The 19,306-nt window shown below is 37.1% G+C and overlaps 1 protein-coding gene across 14 annotated transcripts in view; it reads right to left on the reverse strand.

Annotated features, from left to right (window-relative positions):
- ARHGEF9 (Cdc42 guanine nucleotide exchange factor 9) overlaps positions 1–19,306 on the reverse strand; it is a 242,450-nt gene that overhangs the window by 61,257 nt on the left and 161,887 nt on the right. For all 14 annotated transcript variants that reach the window (XM_032398229.1, XM_032398228.1, XM_032398234.1 and 11 more), the window contains one exon: positions 5,805–6,037. In XM_032398229.1, coding sequence (XP_032254120.1) covers positions 5,805–6,037 — 233 coding nt within the window. The remainder of the gene's footprint in view (positions 1–5,804; positions 6,038–19,306) is intronic.

Raw genomic sequence — 19,306 nt, forward strand, 5'->3', positions numbered from 1 at the left:
TACAGATAGGATGTAGCACAGTGTTTAAGAACAGACTCTGGATCCATACTCTTTGGGCTCAAACCCTAGTTTTGTCATTGACAAAACTGGTCTTTGGCAAGTCTCACTGACTCTCTCAATGACTCAGTTTCTTCATATGTGAAATGGGAGAATTACAGGAGGGTTTGTTGAGGGTTTAATCATCCACATAAACTGTTTTACTCTTGGCCTATTGTAAATGTTAGCAGTATTATTAGTACAAATCAAACATTTCTCTAGGCACCACATGGGTTACCTCTCAAAACCTCTAGTCCCAGAAGTGCAACTTTTAGGCCCAGTTTCCTGGGACTTTGGATGGCCTACTTGTTGAAGGTTATACCATCCTGCCCAGTTTTCTCTGCTTGTCTGATCTGATCTCCAATCAAATGGTCCCTGTGAAAGGCATATTGAAAGTGAGATCCCAGGCATTTGGTGGAGCTACAATAGACTGAGAGGGCAAGAGGACGAATTATGATTCAATCTTAACTAACCTTTCCTTAGAAAAGCTAAACATGCTTTGTGGTCATTAACCTGCTCACTGTCCCAGCACTAATTAGAAAAAAGAAAGGAGGGAAAAAAGATACACAGCAACTGTTTTTTCTTTCCTAATACATTGAAGTGTGGGGTGGTTGACAAATCAGAGGCACAGAGAAGGCAGTTCTAACTGCCAAGTCAGATACCATGTAGTACTTCCTCTTAGATGGCCTCCCTATGTTTTGTGAACACCTGCCAGACCATAGTCTTCAAGTGCTACTAAATTTTACCACCTCCAGTGATGGGAGGCTCACTATACATCCTAACCAGTTTATTCTGTCTCAAGACAACTTTGTTAAAAAAAAAAAAAAGAAAAAAAACTCTTAAACTCTTATTTATTCTGAGCCTTAATAAATGTTAGCTATTACCAGTTTTTCTTCTGGATCCAACTGCTGACTTATTTGAACTCATGGTTGACTAATGCTTCCTAAGTCTCTTTAAATTATGCTGTCTAGGGGCACCTGGGTGGCTCAGTGGGTTAAGTGCCTGCCTTTGGCTCAGGTCATGATCCCAGGGTCCTGGGATCGAGCCCCACATCAGGCTCCCTGCTCAGCAGGGAGTCTGCTTCTCCCTCTGCCCTTCCCCATGCTTTCTCTCTCTCTCTCTGAAATAAATATTTAAAAGATAGGCTGTCTAGAAGCTGCATCTCTCTAAGCCTGTCCTTGAACTCTGTCTCCCTCTTGATTTCTTAGACCAAACTACAAAATCTTACATTTGTTCTTTTTTTAAAAAATTCAATTAGCCAACACATAGTACATCATTAGTTGTTGATGTGGTGTTCAATGATTCATTAGTTGCCTATAACACCCAGTGCTCATCACATCGTGTGCCCTCCTTAATGTCCATCACCCAGTTACCCCATCCCCCTACCCACCTCCCTTTCCGCAACCCTTGGTTTGTTTCCCGGAGTCGAGTCTCTCATGGTTTGTCTCCCTCTCTGATTTCTTCCCATTCAGTTTTCCCTCCCTTCCCCTATGATCCTCTGCACTATTCCTTATATTCCACACGTGAGCGAAACCATAAAATTGTCTTTCTCTGATTGACTTATTTCACTGAGTGTAATACCTTCCGTTTCCATCCATGTCGATGTAAATGGTAGGTATTCAGCCTTTCTGATGGCTGAGTAATATTCCATTGTATATATGAACCACAACTTCTTATTATTAAGATTTTATTTATTTATTTGACAGTACAAGCAGGGGGAGCAGCAGGGAGAGGGAGAAGCAGGCTCCCGCTGAGCAGAGAGCCCAACATGGGGCTCAGTCCCAGGACCCTGGGATCATGACCTGAGCCGAAAGCAGATGCTTAACCGACTGAGCCACCCAGGGATCCCTGAACCACAACTTCTTTTTCCATTCATCTATTGAAGGACATCTTGGCTCCTTCCACAGTTTGGCTATTGCTGCTAGGAACACTGGGGTGCAGGTGTCCCTTCTTTTCACTACATCTGTGTCTTTGGGGTAAATACCCAGTAGTACAATTGCTGGGTCATAGGTTAGTCCTATTTTTAACTTTTTGAGGCACCTCCATACTGTTTTCCTGAGTGGCTGTACCAGCTTGCATTCCCATCAACAGTGTAAGAGGGTTCCCCTTTCTCCACATCTTCACCAAAATTTTTGTTTCCTGTCTTGTTAATTTTAGCCATTCTAACATTTGTTCTTGTTATATTTTATCTTTTTACAGTTACTTGCTCCAGCCTATGGGCAATCTATTGGGCTCTGTATGACTATTAAAGTTTCTCCCTGGCAAGGTTATCTGAGCCTGCCATTTGGAAGCAGAGTAGGGTGATGACAGAAGAGGTAGGTGCGGTGTAGAAGCTGCTAACATAAATAAGTGCCCCTGTTCTTTGGGCCCATTTACTATCTCCCATGCCATTCCTCTTCCTGGGTTGAGGGCACCAGGAAAATGACTTAAGCCACTTTGGGGAAGGTAAAGCATAAAATTACACTGTCCAATATGGTAGCCATTAGCCACATTTATTTAAAATTAAATACAGTTAAAAATTTAGTACTTCAGTTGCACCAGCTATATTTCTCAGTACTCAGTAGTTGTATGTAGCCAGTGGCTACTACATTGGACAGCACAGATATAAAACATTTATATTATTGTAGAAAGTTCCATCGGACAGCACTGGAATGAGAATGCCTATTACCTCTGATCCCATGTACTACTCAGCCATGGATTCATTATGGTCACTGTGCCATACTGTCATTCAACCTTTGCCATTTTTAGCTGCCTTTCTTACAATGGTTAGAGGGGGAAGGTCCCCATTTTTAACCTGCCCCACTAGCTTTAGGAGTGGGTGAGAGAAGAAGTGAATAGTTGTGGTCTCACCTAAACCCTGCTCAGATCCCCCAGGCCTTCAGATGAGGTCTGGGCCCAGCCCCTTGATAAGATCTACTGAACCAAGATTGTCTTGTTCCAGACATGTCAGTTAACCTCCCTCTTACACAGTCTTCCTTCCTGTCAGCTTAAGAAATGTTGGAAGGCAGGGTGGGGACACATCACCCTTCTGTAAGCAAAGGCAGTATTATTATCCATTTATTACTCTCCATCCATCTAATCTCCCTTAGAGGCCACTCTGAGTGCTTGCATTTCAGACCTACTTGTCCAAACACCTATTTGACTAAGCCTTCTAGCTGGCAGCAGCCTCTAATTAACTTCAAATCCAAGCTACTCTGACATGCATCACAGGAGCTGTCATCTTAATACAGCTCCCTGAAGCCAGCCAAAAGAGGTGCCCCATGGCCTGGGGATAGTGCTGGGACTGACACTGGGACTGTCACCCTGAAGGAGGACAGGTATTCATGTATCTTTCCAATACCTGAGCCACTCTCTCAGCACTCTGGAGCTCAGGAGGTAGAAAGAGGGGGGAAAAGGGACCCAGAGGGCAAGAAGACCTTGAGGCAGGGACTCCCAATAACAAGGTGAAGGACCATAAGGATGGCAAATCCCAGGTAGATATCCTATCTTACTGGCCCCACTAAACTCAATAAGGTCCTGGGGTTGTTTTGGCTTAAGAAACTCACACAGTTTTGGGCTGTGCTTTGAAAATGGTCTTTCTGGGGCTCTTGAAAGCAATTGTGCAATATATAATTTACCTATTAATATCAGTCCACAAGTATGATTTTTAGAGCCTCCTGCTAGATTCCATGAAACAGATACTCAGGAGTAGGTGTTGATGAGAGATGAGCTGTAATATAAAAACATTTGAGAACCACTCTTTGAATATCCCGGTTTTAAAACCATTGGTTCGAAGGTTGCTCCTCTGAGATTTATGTACAATAATGATCACTTCTGGTCACTTAGCACCATGAAGTATAACAGTGGAGGTAATTTAGGCTAATGACATCATGGGCTAGCAGAACTGGAAGAGGCCTTCCAGACTGCCTAGTACAATGGCTCATAAATCTTTTTGGGCATGAAAATTACCTGGAGGGCTCTTTACAAAGCTAGGTTCCCAGACCACTGTCCACACTTTGCGTCACTGCTTTGCCACACAGACTTGCTTTCTGGGCCTCAGTCTTTCTAGCCATAAAATGAGGAAGTCTGACTAGAAGACCTTCCTTTAAGGGCTTTCCATTTTAGGTGCCATAAATATTTTCCATTTTTATTTTTAAAATATCCTAATTTTAGTGGAAGTTCTTCAGTGTCCTATTAGCTCTCACAAGAAACTGTATCCTTAGAAAACTTGGGACTCAGTTCTAGCAATGGTCTGTATTAAGTCTTCTAAAATAACATTTAGTCACCTGCAAATTTCATTTCTAATGAATACGCCCACTATCCCCCAGCTAGTAAACAGACTCAGGGAGAAGGGAGCAGAGTCCTCTTTTGTAAGGTCCTTCACTATCTGCCTCCCTCATAACCAACACATCATGGCAGGCAGAGCTACCGCTGGTGGCATTCTCACACAAGTGTTACCACATTTGGATTCAAATCTGAAATTTGTCCAAGGCTCCAGAAACTGAAGCACATGACCACGATTTGCTAAAGAAACACCATCAACTTAAAAATGAACCCAGGGACTGGCCTTGAGCTTAGCATAAACAAAACCGACTGGCCCATACCTGTGGCCTTACACAACTAGGTCTGGAAGTCAGCTCCAAGGAAACCAGGTAATGGAGCCAAGTGAAAGTAGGAAGTGGGTCTAATGAGAATTGGATAGAAAGCTAAGGGAAACTGGACAGAAGTCTTCTTTCTTCTTGGAGGGTTCAATCAGGAAGAGAGCTGAATAAGTCAAAGATCAGGAATTTAATACTAATTAAAGGCAGGCTATAAAAAGGCTGAGGGCTCTAGGTTATAAAGTAAAGCATGTGAAAGAGTGGAGGGGGTGGTTCATTCATTGTTGGAGATGACTCTCAGCATATACCTTACTTGTAGGATCATTTACTGGTAGGTCATTTCCATTCAGAGAGAGCTAAGTTTCTTGGTCATTTTTGGATTGGTTTTCTTAAAAAATACTGAAAATTTAAAAAAAAAAAAGCTTCAGGAGAAGTCTCAAGTCTGTTTACCTCCCAGTCATGCTCTGAGTCTAAAGGGAAGGTAGTGTTGGGATGAGGCAGAGGAGGGTGGAAAAGACTAAAAAATACCAGGGATGGGGCGCCTGGGTGGCTCAGCCGTTAAGCGTCTGCCTTCGGCTCAGGTCATGTTCCCAGGGTCCTGGGATCGAGCCCCATATCGGGCTCCCTGCTCGGTGGGAAGCCTGCTTCTCCCTCTCCCACTCTCCCTGCTTGTGTTCCCTCTCTCGCTGTGTCTCTCTCTGTCAAATAAATAAATAAAAAAAATAAAAAATAAAAAAAAATAAATAAATAAAAAATACCAGGGATATAGCCTTGCAGAATAAATCTAAGGTCACTACAAGTTATGCAGGCTATTATTAGGGTATTGAATCTATCACACAAACAGAGCAGAATAGACAGCTGAACAATTATTCCATCTGGATTATTTCACTTCGCTAAATTTAGGTCTAAGGACACGGCTAAGCTCTCTGAAGGCAGGGTGTAAGTTGTGCAATAATGATGCATACTGATTTTTTGTGCATAGTGATTCCCAGGTTTATAAGAAATTCTCACAAGCATTCTTCTTCTTTACACACACAATAACCTTACGAGGTAAGCAAAAATATATCACCATCCCATTGTGCAGACAAGTTAACAGAAGGAAGCTCAGAAAAAGCTAAAGGACATATATTCTTAATAAAGACCAACATGTAGATGAGGCTCTCCTAACTCCTGCTTCTCTCTATCTTTTACCTATGGTCCTGGGCGGTATATTTGAGGAGCTCAGCCAGTTGTAAGGGATATTTGCAGATCTTCTGCACTGGAGTCAAAAGGAAACCATCAATAGCAATGTCGATCATCTGCTGCAAGAGGCGACAGGCCTCAAAGAAGTGCTGGTAGCGGCTGTCCTTCATTAGTTTGGAGAGTTCCATGCAGGCGTCCAGGTGGTTGTTACAATACTCGGAGTATATCCAGAATCCATCTTGCTATGAGCACAGGAAAAATGGAGAGAAAAAAAAAGTCTACTGAGAATTCCAAAAGAAGTTTTGGAGAAATGAAAATAAAGATCCTGTCCTTACATAGGAATATTAAAATGGTAACAATGTCAATCTTTCCTAAATTGATTCATAATTTAATAATAATTATTTGGGAAGTAGAAAAACTGTAAACATTTGTATAGAAAAAATAAGTAGGAATAGTAGTGAAATTCTATTTAAAAAGGGTAATGACAGAACACTGCTCCTGACAAAAGTGAAAAAACTACAGCAATAAAATTCTGGCACTGGATTTTATTTTTTATTTTTTCAAGTTTTTATTTTAATTCCAGTTACTTAACATGCAGTGTTAGTTTTAGGTGTACAATATAGTGATTCAGACATCACCCAGTGCTCATCACAACAAAGGCACTTCTTAATCCCCACCATCTATTTAACCCATCCACCCACCCACCTCCCCTCTGGTAACCATCAATTTGTTCTCTATAGGTAAGAGTCTGTTTCTTGGTCTGTCTCTCTTTATTTTTTTCCATTGCTCATTTGTTTTGTTTCTTAAATTTCACATATGAGTGAAATCACATTGTATTTGTCTTTCTCTGACTTACTTTTGTTGACTCTTTCCTTAGCTGTGCAGAAGCTTTTTATTTTGAGAAAGTCCCAATAGTTTATTTTTGCTGTGGTTTCCCTTGCCTCAGGAGACATACCTAGAAAAATGTTGCCACGGCGGATGTTGGGGACATTACTGCCTGTGCTCTCTTCTAGGATTTTTATGATTTCATGTCTTATATTTAGGTCTTTAATCCATGTTAAATTTATTTTTGTTTATGGTGTAAGAAAGTGGTCTAGTTTCATTCTTTTGCATGTAGTTGACCAGTTTTCCCAAAAGCATTTGTTGAAGAGACTCTTTTTCCCACTGGATATTCTTTCCTGCTTTGTCAAAGGTTAACTGAACATATAAGTATGGGCTTATTCCTGGATTTTCTATTCTGTTCTATTGATCAATGTTTCTATTTTTGTGCTACTACCATAATGTTTTGATTACTATCACTTTGTAATTTAAAGTGAACTCTAGAATTGTGATAACTCCAGCTTTGCTTTCCTTTTTCAAAATTGCTATTTGAGGTCTTTTGTGGTTCCATATAAGTTTCAGGATTATTTGTTCTAGTTGTATGAAAAATGCTGTTGGTATTTTCATATGGATTGTATTAAATATGTAGATTGCTTTGGGTAGTAGAGACATTTTAACAATATTCATTCTTCCAACCCACGGGCATGGAATGTTTTTCCATTTCTTTGTATCATCTTCAATTTCTTTCATTGGTGTTTTATAGTTTTCAGAGTACAGGTCTTTCACCGCTTTGGTTAGGTTCATTCCTAGCTATCTTATTTTTGGTGCAATTATAAATCAGATTGTTTTCTTTATTTCTCTTTCTGCCTCTTCATTATTAGTGTATAGAAATGTAACAGATTTCTGCACATTGATTTTGCATCCTGCAACTTCACTGAATTCATTTATAAGTTCTAGCAGGCTTTTGGTGGAGTCTTTCAGGTTTTCTATATAGAGTATCATGTCATCTGCAAATAGTGAAAGTTTTACTTCTTCCTTACCTATTTGGAAGCCTTTTATTTCTTTTTGTTGTTTAATTGCTATAGCTAGGACTTCCAGTAATATGTTGAATAAAAATGGTGACTTCTTCCTTACCCATTTGGAAGTCTTTTATTTCTTTTTGTTGTTTAACTGCTGTAGCTAGGGCTTCCAGTAATACATTGAATAAAAGTGGTGAGAGAGGACATCCTTATTTTGTTCCTGACCTTAGGAAGAAAGCTTTCAGTTTCTTCCTAGTGAGTATGATGTTAGCTGTGAGTTTTTCAAATATGGCTTTTATTATGTTGAAATATGTTCCTTCTAAACCTACTTTGCTGAAGGCTTTTATCATGATTGGATATTGTACTTTGTCAAATGCTTTTTCTGCATCTACTGAAATGACCACATGGTTTTTATCCTTTGTCTTATTGATGTGATATATCATGTTGATTGATTTGAGAATATAGAACCACCCTTGCATCCCAGGAATAAATCCCACTTGATTGTGGTAAATGATTTTTTAAAAAATACATTGTTGGATTTGGTTTGCTAATATTTTGTTGAGTATTTTTGCATGTATACTCATCAGGGATATTGGCCTGTAGTTCTGTCTCTCTTTCTCTCTCTCTCTCTCTCTCTCTCTCTCTCTGGTGCTTTTATCTTGTTTTGGTGTAAGGGTGATACTGCCCTCATAGAATGAATTTAGAAGTTTTCCTTATTCTTCTATTTTTTGGAATAGTTTAAGAAGAATACATATTAACTCTTCTTTAAATGTTTGGTAGAATTCTCCTGTGAAGCCATCTGGTCCTGGACTTTTGTTTGTTGGAAGTTTTTTTGATTACTGACTCAGTCTCCTTGCTGGTAATCAGTATGTTCAACTTTTTTACTTCTTCCTGTTTCAGTTTTTGTAGGTTATGTGTTCCTAGGGATTTATCCACTTGTTCTGTGTTCTCTAATTTGGTGGCATACAGTTTTCCATATTTTTTTTACAATTGTTTGTATTTCTGTGGTGTTGGTTGTTATTTTTCCTCTTTCAATTATGATTATAATTATTTGAGTCCTCTCTCTCTCTCTCTCCCTCTCTCTCTGATGAGTCTGGCTAAAGGTTTATCAATTTTGTTGATCTTTTCAAACAACCAGCTCTGTTTCACTGATCTGTTCTATTGATTTTTTAATTAACGTATCATCTATTTCTACTCTCATCTTTGTTATTTCCTTCCTTCTCTTGGTTTTGGATTTTGTTTGTTGTTTCTTGTCTAGTGATAAAGGAAATGTTTAACTTTTAATGTTTGTGGACCCTGCTCCTGGGCTCCCATGGAAGCTATACTTTTATCAGAATCAGAACGACTTCAACAAACTTCAAAGTATGGGCTCTTTATCTTGCCTGAGTACACATTGCACATCTGTTTTGTAGCAAATAACCAAAAAAGAAACATTTCAAACTAAAGAGTAAAAATCTCCCTAACTTCCATTCCCATAGCTCTGAAGCCTACAACCTTGCATATACTAAAAGCATAAGATAAAGTTTGTAATTTTCTGAAATGTCCTTCATCATGATGATTTGTGACTCTTGATGAAACAAAAAACATATATAACCCTGATTAAACATTCCTTTTCCAGAGCACTTTCTTCCATGTTAAGACTGTGTATCTTGGGTGGCTGTCCTCACTTAGGTTTGAATAAAACTCTCTTCCTTTTTTTTTTTTTTTAAAGAAATTCTAAAAGTTTTTTTTTTTTCCTTCCAAGTTTTTATTTAAATTCCAGTCAGTTAACATACAGTGTAATATTCACTTCATGAATAGGATTTAGTGATTCATCACTTAAATACAACACCCAGTGCTCATCACAAGTGCCCTCCTTAATACCCATCACCCATATAACCCATCCTGTCGCCCACCATTCCTCCAGCAACCCTCAGTTTGTCCTCTATAGTTGAGTCAGTTTTACGGTTTGACTCTTTTCTTCCCTATGTTTATCTGTTTTGTTTCTTAAATTACACATGAATGAAATCATATGGTATTTGTCTTCCTCTGGTTTATTTCACATAGAATAATACTCTCTAGCTCCATCCATGTCATTGCAAATGAAAAGATTTCATTCTTTTTTATGGCTGAGTAATATTCCATTGTATATATATATATATATAAATACATACACACATATGTATATATACTTCTTTATCCATTCATCACTCAATGGATATTTTGACTCTCCATAATTTGGCTAGCAGTAATAATGCTGCTATAAACATCAGGTGCATGTACCCATCTGAATTAGTATTAATGTAAACTGTGGGTAAATACTTAGTAGTGCAACTGCTGGATCCTGGGGTAGTTCTATTGTGAACTTTTTGAGGAAACTCCTTACTGTTTTCCAGAGTGGTTGCACCAATTTGCATTCCCACTGTCAGTGTAAGAGGGTTCCCCCTTTTTCCACACCCTTGCCAACATCTGTTGTTTCCTGTATTATTTACTTTAGCTATTCTGGTAGGTGTGAGGTGATATCTCATTGTAGTTTTGATTTGTATACCCTGATGACAAATGATGATGAACATCTTTTCATGTATCTGCGAACCATCTGTATGTATTCTTTGGAAAAAAAAATGTCTATTCATGTCTTCTGCCCGTTTTTAACTGGATTATTTGGTGTTGAGTTTGGTAAGTTCTTTATAGATTTTGGACACTAACCCTTTATCAGATATGTCATTTACAAATACCTTCTCTCATTCTGAAGGTTGCCTTTTAATTTGGTTGATTGTTTCTTTCACTGTGCAGAAGCTTTTTTATATTGATAAGGTCCCAAGAGTTCACTTTTGCTTTTGCTACCCTTGCCTCCAGAGATGTGTATAGTAACAAGTTGCTACGGGCAATGCCAAAGAGGTTGCTGCCTGTGCTCTCCTCTAGGATTTTGATGGTTTCCTGTCTCACAATGAGGTCTTTCATCAATTTTGAATTAACTGTTGTGTATGGTGTAAGAAAGTGGTCCAGTTTTATTCTTCTGCATGTTGCTGTCCAGTTTTTAACAACACCATTTGTTAAAGAGACTGTCTTTTTTCCATTGGATATTCTTTCCTGCTGTGCTGAAGACTAGATTGATCATACACTTGTGGGTCCATTTCTGTGTTTTCTATTCTGTTCAACCGATCTGTGTCTGTGTTTGTGCCATACCATACTGTCTTGATGATTACAGCTTTGTAATACAGCTTGAAGACCAGAGTCGTGTTGCTTCCAGTTTTGCTTTTCTTTTCCAGTACTGTTTTGGCTATTCTGGGTCTTTTGTGGCTCCATACAAATTTTAGGATTGTTTGTTCTAGCTCCATGAAAAATGTTGGTGGTATTTTGATAGGGATTGCATTAAATGTATAGATTGCTTTGGGTAGTATAGACATTAACAGTGTTTTTCTTCCAATCCATTGAGCATGGTATGTCTTTCCATTTGCATTTCTGTGGTGTTGGTTGTTTCTTCTCTCTCATGTATGATTTTATTTATTTATTTAGGTCCTTCCCTTTTCTTTTTGATGCATCTGGTAGTGGTTTATCAATTTGACTAATTTTTTCAAAGAACCAGCTTCTGCTTTCATTGATCTATTATATTTTGTTGTTGTTGTTTCTATATCATTTATTTCTGCTCTCATCTTTTTTGTTTCTTTTCTTCTGCTGGCTTTGTGCTTCCTTTGTTCTTTTTCTAGCTTCTTTAAGTGTAAGGTTAGGTTGCATATTTGAGATTTTACTTGCCTCATTCTTTTTTCTTTTTTATTATGTTCAGTTAGCTACTGTATATCATTAGTTTTTGATTTGGTGTTCAATGATTCATTAGTTGCATATAACACCCAGTGCTCATCACAACACATGTCCTCCTTAATACCCATCACCTGGCTACCCCCCTCCCCTCTGGAACCCTCAGTTTGTTTTCCCCAGTCCAGAGTCTCTCATGGTTCATCTCCCTCTCTGATTTCACCCCCTTCAGTTTTCCCTCCCTTCTCCTATGGTCCTCCATGCTATTCCTTATCTTCCACATATGAGTGACACCACATGATAATTGTCTTTCTCTAATTGACTTATTTGACTTAGCATAATACTCATAATACCCTCCAGTCCCATCCATGTCAATGCAAATGGTGGGTATTCATCTTTTCTGATGGCTGAGTAATATTCCATTGTATATATGTACCACATCTTCTTTATCCATTCATCTGTTGAAGGGCATCTTAACCCCTTCCACTCTTTGGCCATGGTGGATATTGCTGGTATGAACACTGGGGTGCACATGCCCCTTCTTTTCACTACATCTGTATCTTTGGGGTAAATACCTAGTAGTGTAATTGTTGGGTCATAGGGTAGCTCTATTTTTAACATCTTGAGGAACCTCCATACTGTTTTTCAGAGTGGCTGTTCCAGCTTGCATTCCCACCAACAGTGTAAGAGGGCTCCCCTTCCTCCACATCCTCGTCAACATTTGTTGTTTCCTGTTTTATTAATTTTGTCCATTCTAACTGGTGTAAGGTGGTATCTCACTGTGGTTTTGATTTGTATTTCCCTGATGGCTAGTGATGTTGAACATTTTTTCATGTGTCTGTTAGCCATTCGTATTTCTTCTTTGGTCTCCAATGAAGACCAAAGAAGTGTCTGTTCATGTCTTCTGCCCATTTCCTGACGGATTATTTGGTTTTGGGGTGTTGAGTTTGAGAAGTTCTTTATAGATCTTGGATACCAGCCCTTTAACTGATAGGTCATTTGCAAATATCTTCTCCTATTCCGTGGGTTGCCTCTTAGTCTTGTTGACTGTTTTCTTTGCTGGGCAGAAGCTTTTTACCTTGATGAAGCCCCAAAAGTTCATTTTTGCTTTTGTTTCCCTTGCCTTTGGAGATGTATCTTGAAAGAAGTTGCTGTGGCCAATGTCGAAGAGGTTACTGCCTATGTTCTCCTCTAGGATTTTGATGGATTCCTGCCTCACATTGAGGTCTTTCATCCATTTTGAGTATCTTTGTGTACGGTGTAAGAGAATGGTCCAGTTTTTTTTTTTTTTAAGATTTTATTTATTTATTTATTTGACAGAGAAAGAGGGAACACAAGCACGGGGAGTGGGAGAGGGAGAAGCAGGCTTCCCATTGAGCAGGGAGCCTGATGCAGGGCTTGATCCCAGAACCCTGGGATCATGACCTGAGCTGAAGGCAGACGCTTAACGACTGAGTCACCCACGTGCCCCAAGAATGGTCCAGTTTCATTCTTCTGTATGTAGCTGTCCAATTTCCCCAGCACCACTTATTGAAGAGACTTTTTCTTGCTTCTTAAGGAAGGCCTGTATTGCTATATACTTCCCTTTTATGACCACTTTGGCTGCATCCCAGAGGTTTTGGAGTGTCCTGTTTCATTTTCATTTGTGTCCATGTATTTTTTTAAATTTCTTCTTAATTTCCTGGTTAACCCATTCATTCTTTAGTAAGATGTTCTTTAATCTCCATGTATTTCTGGTCTTTCCAATTTTTTTCTTGTGGTTGACTTCAATTTTCATAGTGTTGTGGTCTGAAAAGATGCATCATATGATCTCAATCTTTCTGTATTTGTTGAGTCCTGATTTGTGAACCAGTGTGTGATCTATTCTGGAGAATGTCCAATGTGCACATGAAAAGAATGTGTATTCTGTTGTTTTAGGATGGAATGTTCTGAATATATCTGTTAAATTCATCTGTTCCAGTGTGTCATTCAAAGCCACTGTTTTCTTGTTGATTTTCTGTGTGGATCACTGTAAGTGGGGTGTTAATATCCCCAACTACTATTGTATTACTATCAATTAGTTCCTTTATGTTAATTATTAACTGCTTTATATATTTGGATGCTCCATGTTGGGTGCATATATATTTACAGTTCTTATATCTTCTTGTTGGATTGTCCCCTTTATTATTATATACTATCTTTCTTTTCCTCTTTTATAGACTTTATTTTGAATTCTGTTTTGTATGATTTAAGTATTGCTATCTGGCTTTCTTTTGACATCCACTTGCATAATAAATATTTCTCTATCCCCTCACTTTCAATGTGCAGGTGTATTTAGGTCTGAAATGAGTATTTTGTAGGCAGCATATAGTTGCGTCTTTTTTTTTTAATCCACTCTGTCACCCTATCTTTTGATTGAACATTTAGTCCGTTATATTCAAAGCAATTATTTATAGATATGTATTTATTGCCATTTTGTTATCTGCTTTGTAGTTGCTTTTGTAGTTTTTCTCTTATCTTTTATTCTCCTCTCTTCCATGGTTTCTGTTTTTCTTTAGTGATATACTTGGATTCCTTACTCTATTATTTGCATATCTTTTACTGTTTTTGATTTGTGGTTACCATTCAGTTTATATGTAACATCTGCTTATAGCTGTGTATATTAAGCAGTGGGTCGCTTAATTTTGAACTCATTCTTTACTCCTCTGCCCTCCACATTCCAGATATTTGGTATCATATATCCTTTATTTATTTATTTATTTATTTTTTCATATATCCTTTTATTTTGTGTTTGTCTTGACTGATTTTTACAGCTATAATTAATTATTTTTTGCTTTTGTTTTTCCTGTTTTTCATACTCTTACTAATGATATTTGGTTTCCACTTACAGAATGCTCCTTAACATTTTTTGTAGGTCTGGCTTAGTGGTCATGAATTCTCTTAAATTTTGTTTGTCTGGGAAACTCTATCTCTCCTTATATTCTGAATGACAGCCTTGCTGGATAAGGTATTCTTGGTGGCAGATTTTTTTTTCTTTCAGCACTTTGAATATTTAGACTACTTTCTTTTGGTATATAAAATTTCTGCTAAAAAATCCTCTGACAGGCTTATGGGTTTTTCTTTGTATGCAGCCTTCTTCTTTTTTCTTGCAACATTTAAAACTCTTTCTTTATTACTATTTTTTACCAATTTAATTACTATGTGTCTTGGTGATGATGTCCTTGGGTTGAATTTGGAGGGGGGACTCTCTGTACCTCCTGATTCTGGATCTCTCTTTCCCTCCCCAGATTTGGGAATTTTCCAGCTATTACTTCCTCAAATATATTTTCTGACCCCCTGCCACTTCTCTTTCTTCTTCTGGGATCCCTTTAATGCAAATTTTATTACACTTGATGGAGTCACTGAGTTCTCTAAAGCCTATTCTCATTATGCAGTGTTTGTCTCTCACCTTTTTAGGACAAACAACCAAATTTTTTAAAAAAGCAAAATAGTATATTAAAAGCATGATACACCATGATTAAGTGGGATTTATCCCAATCCAATTCACTACATTAAAATAATAAAATGAAAAATCATATGATCATTTCAGTAGATACATGAGTATTTGAAAAAAACATATATATGATAAAAAATCACCAGGAAACTAGGATTAGAGAGAAATGCCCCCAATATGCTAAAGGCCAACCATGAAAAACCTAAAGCTAAAATCATTCTCAATGGTGAAATATTGAATGCTTGTCCCTAAGATCAAGTACAGAACAAAAGATGCCTGCTTTTACCATTTCACCAGTGCAATAACATAAGAAAAGGAAAGAGAAGGCATATAGATTGGATATGAGGAAATAAAAACTAATGTAGCATTGTGTGTCAACTATTTGTAAAAATTTTTTTTAAAAAAACAAAAATAAAATGAAGAAATAAACTGTCTTTGTTCAGAAATGAAACGATATAAGTGTATAAAATCCTAAGGAATCGATATAAAATATGATAACCAATTATTAAATTCAGTATTATGTCAGGATTCAATATCAATACACAAAATCAGTTGTATTTATCTTGTGTTTATCAATTGTATTTATCTATCATAGCAACAAACTATAGGAAATTGAAGTAAAAATACTCTTTACAGTAGCAGCAAAAAAAAAAAAAAAAAAAACACCTAGAAATCAATTTTTAAAAATAAGGTCAAGATTTATACCATGAAAACTAGCAACAATGCTAGAAGAAATTATGGAAACATAGATAGATATTTATTCATAGAGCTGAAAGTCTACAAATTTTCCCAAAATTGATCTACAGATTTAATTCTATCCTAATCAAAACGCTTGCAATGTTTTTTTGCTTGTTTGTTTTTTGGTAGAACTTTAGCAAGCTGATTTTCCCCCAGTTTTACTGAGAAAAAATGGACATACATCACTGTATAAATTTAAGGTGTACAGCATGATAGTTTGAATATATATGTTGTGAAATGATTATATAATAGGATAACATCCATCATCTCATATATCCATCTCTCGTAATAATAAAGAGAAGAGAAAGGGGCGCCTGGGTGGCTCAGTGGGTTAAGAGTCCGACTCTTGATCTAGCTCAGGTCTTGATCTCAGGCTCATGTGTTCAAGCCCCACATCAGGCTCCACGATGTGGAGCCTACTTAAAAAAAAAGAAAAAGAAAAAGAAAAAAGAAAAAAAGAAGAGAAAAAGTTACTCCTTGTAATGAGATAAATTTCTATAGGATACAAATCACCTATAATAGCCAAAATTGCTTTGAAGAAGAATTTATTTGGAGCACTTATACTACCTGCTTTCAAGACTGGCTATGAAGCTACATTAATCAAGATGGTGTGAGAATTTTTTTAACCTATGAATGGTGATAGATCTTAGCTAGACTTATTGTGATCATTTTGCAATATATAAAAATATCAAATTATTATGTCATACACCTAAAACTAATACATTATATGTCAATTATATCTCAATTAAAAATAGCAATAAGAAATAACAGTATGGTATTTGTATATGAATACTCACATAGGTCACTGGAATATAATAATGTCCCTAGAAATAAACCCCTATATATATGATTGATTTTTGACCAATGTGTCCAAGTAATTCAATGTAGGAGTTAAGATTTTCAATAAGCCATGCTGGAACAAAACTAGATATCCATTTGGAAACAAATTAACTGTGACCCTTATTTTGCACCGTATATAAAAATAACCTGAAAAAAGATCATAGACCTATATATAATAAACAAAACTACACAACTTCTAATAAGAAAACAGGAGAAAATCTTTGTGACCTTGGGTTAGGCAAAGTTTTCCTAAATAAGACCCAAAAAACATGAATCATTAAAGAAAACAGTGATACACTGAATTTCAACAAAATTAAAATTTTATGCTTTTCAAAGACACTGTTAAGAAAATGAAAGGCTAAGCCACAAACTCAGAGAAAATCTTTCTGATTCACATATCTGACCAACAACTTATGAATAATAAATTAAAAATCTCTCAAAACTGAACAATAAGAAAACAAACAACCTACTTAGAAGTGTGGAAAAGACATGAACAGACCTTTCACCAAAGATTTTATACAGATAGCAAATAAGTACATGAAAAAAGGCTTAACATCATTAGCCATTAGGGAAATGCAAATTAAAATCACAAGGAAATGCTACTACATATCTATTAGAATGGTTAAAAAACAAACAAACAAAAATAAACACATAACATGAAACCTAGTAATCCCTCAGATGGAAGCAACCTAGTAAACAACCCAGATATCCTGGAATGCACTAGTGTATGAATGGGTGGTATATTCATACAATGGAATATTACTAATAAAAAAGAACCAACTACTGATACATGGAACAACAGGATGACATCAAAGACATTCTGTTAAGTAAAAGAAGCTAAACACAAAGACTACCCCTGTATGATTCCATTTATATGACACTGTAGAAAAAGTAAACTTATGGTGACAGAAAGCAGATCACAGTTTAGCAAGGGCCAGGAGTGGGAACAGGGATTGGCTACAAAGGGAGAATAAGAAAACTTAATGAAGTGGTAGAAATGTTCTATATCTTGATTATATGGTAGTTATACAACTATATACATTTGTTAAAATTCATCAAATTATACACTAAAAATTGGTGAATCTTAGTGTATGTAAATTACGTCTAAACAAAGCTGATAAAAATGACATTATAGAACTGAATAATAAAAGCATAAACAATCCAATATTTTTTAAAAAGGCAAACTAACATGTAAAATAAATGATAATATACCATGATTAGGTAGGCTTTATTCCAGCAATACAATGTTCATTTAACATATAAAAATTACTCAATCCAAATTCACCACTTTAATAGATTAAAGGGTAAAAGCATGTGATCATTTCAATAGATCAGTGGTAATTTTTGTCCCCCAGGGGACATTTGACAATGTCTGGAGACATTTTTGGTTGTCACAACTCAGTGGTGTTGGGGTACTACTGGCATTCAGTGGGTAGAGAACAGGAATGCTGTTAAACACACTACAATGCACAGGGCAGGCTCCAACAAAGAACCACTATTCTATATTCTACTTTCCCAATCAAAACTGTGTTTATGATATCTATACATATTGCTATAAGTTACATACATCTAGTCTGTTGTTTGTTACTATAACTACATACATCTAGTCTATTGCTCCTTGCAACACAATACCCCACAGTAAGCATCTTCTATATGTTTGTTATTCATCCCCTGGTGGTAAATACCTAAGTTGCTTCTAATTGCACTCCACCACACACAACACCACCATGCAATTAACAGCCTTGCAAATGCTCCCTCATGAACCTCTGTAAGAATTTCCCTGGGATAAATATGGAAACACTATGTCATATACATGTTGTCATACACTATGTCAACACTATATTATACCCATGTAAATACTGCCCAGGTGCTTTCTGAAATGGCTAAACCATTTTAAATACTGTGCAGAAAAAGTTAACTTATCAGGCCTGAGACTGCTATTCTTAGAAAGACCTGCTTGGAAGGTTGGTTTTTGGCTGGTATCTTGGAACATGGATCTCCAAAGGGTTCTCATCATTCCCTGACATGAGTGGCTCACTGTGCCTACACAGTTTGTATACACAATGTGGCTTATGCTGAATACCTGCTTCCCATCTGGGAGTCTGGAACTTTGGTACATTCTAGGCAGAGCATGCCTACATGACCAGTCCCCCATAAAAATCTTGGGTACTGATTCCCTAATGAGTTTCTCTGGTAGAAAACATTTCACATGTGTTGTCACAACTTATTGCAAGGGGAATTGAGAATGTATCCTATGTGACTCCACTGGCAGAGGTGTCTTGGAAGCTTGTCCCTAGTTTCCTCCAGACTTTGTGCCATGTGCCTTTTCCTTCTGCCGATTTTGCTTTGAATCCTTTAGCTATAATAAATCATAACCACAAGTATGACTATATGCTGATTCTTGTGAGTCCTTCTAGGAAATCACTGAATATAAGAGCAGTATTAGGGATAGTCCCCAAACAAACATATGGGGAATTTGCAAAAAGATTTACTTCTAGTTGCACACTTTTCTGTGTCATTTGAATTTTGTATCATGTGCACATATTACGTCTTTAAAAATAAATACTTTATACAAAGGAGAAGAATTGGCAGAAAAACTAAGTCACCTGTGAATGAAACCAAAAAAAATATTAGAGAACCACAAAAGTGCACAATGAAACCTTCTTATATTCCAGATGAGGAAGCCCAAAGAAGGTAAGGGACTTACCCAAAGTTACCTAGACAGTCATTACAGACACAGGACTCAAATCCTTGCTTTCCTGTTTCCTAGTGCTCCTTCCTCTAAGTCACATGGCCCCTTTTCCTATATTTGTCACTTCTTCTACCTTATTGCTCTCCTCTATATGTCTTGAAGGGGCCTACTTTCATGCTGACTACATTTCTCAGATTCC

Source organism: Phoca vitulina, unplaced genomic scaffold (genome assembly GCF_004348235.1).
Source record: "Phoca vitulina isolate PV1807 unplaced genomic scaffold, GSC_HSeal_1.0 scaffold112, whole genome shotgun sequence".
NCBI lineage: Eukaryota > Metazoa > Chordata > Mammalia > Carnivora > Phocidae > Phoca > Phoca vitulina.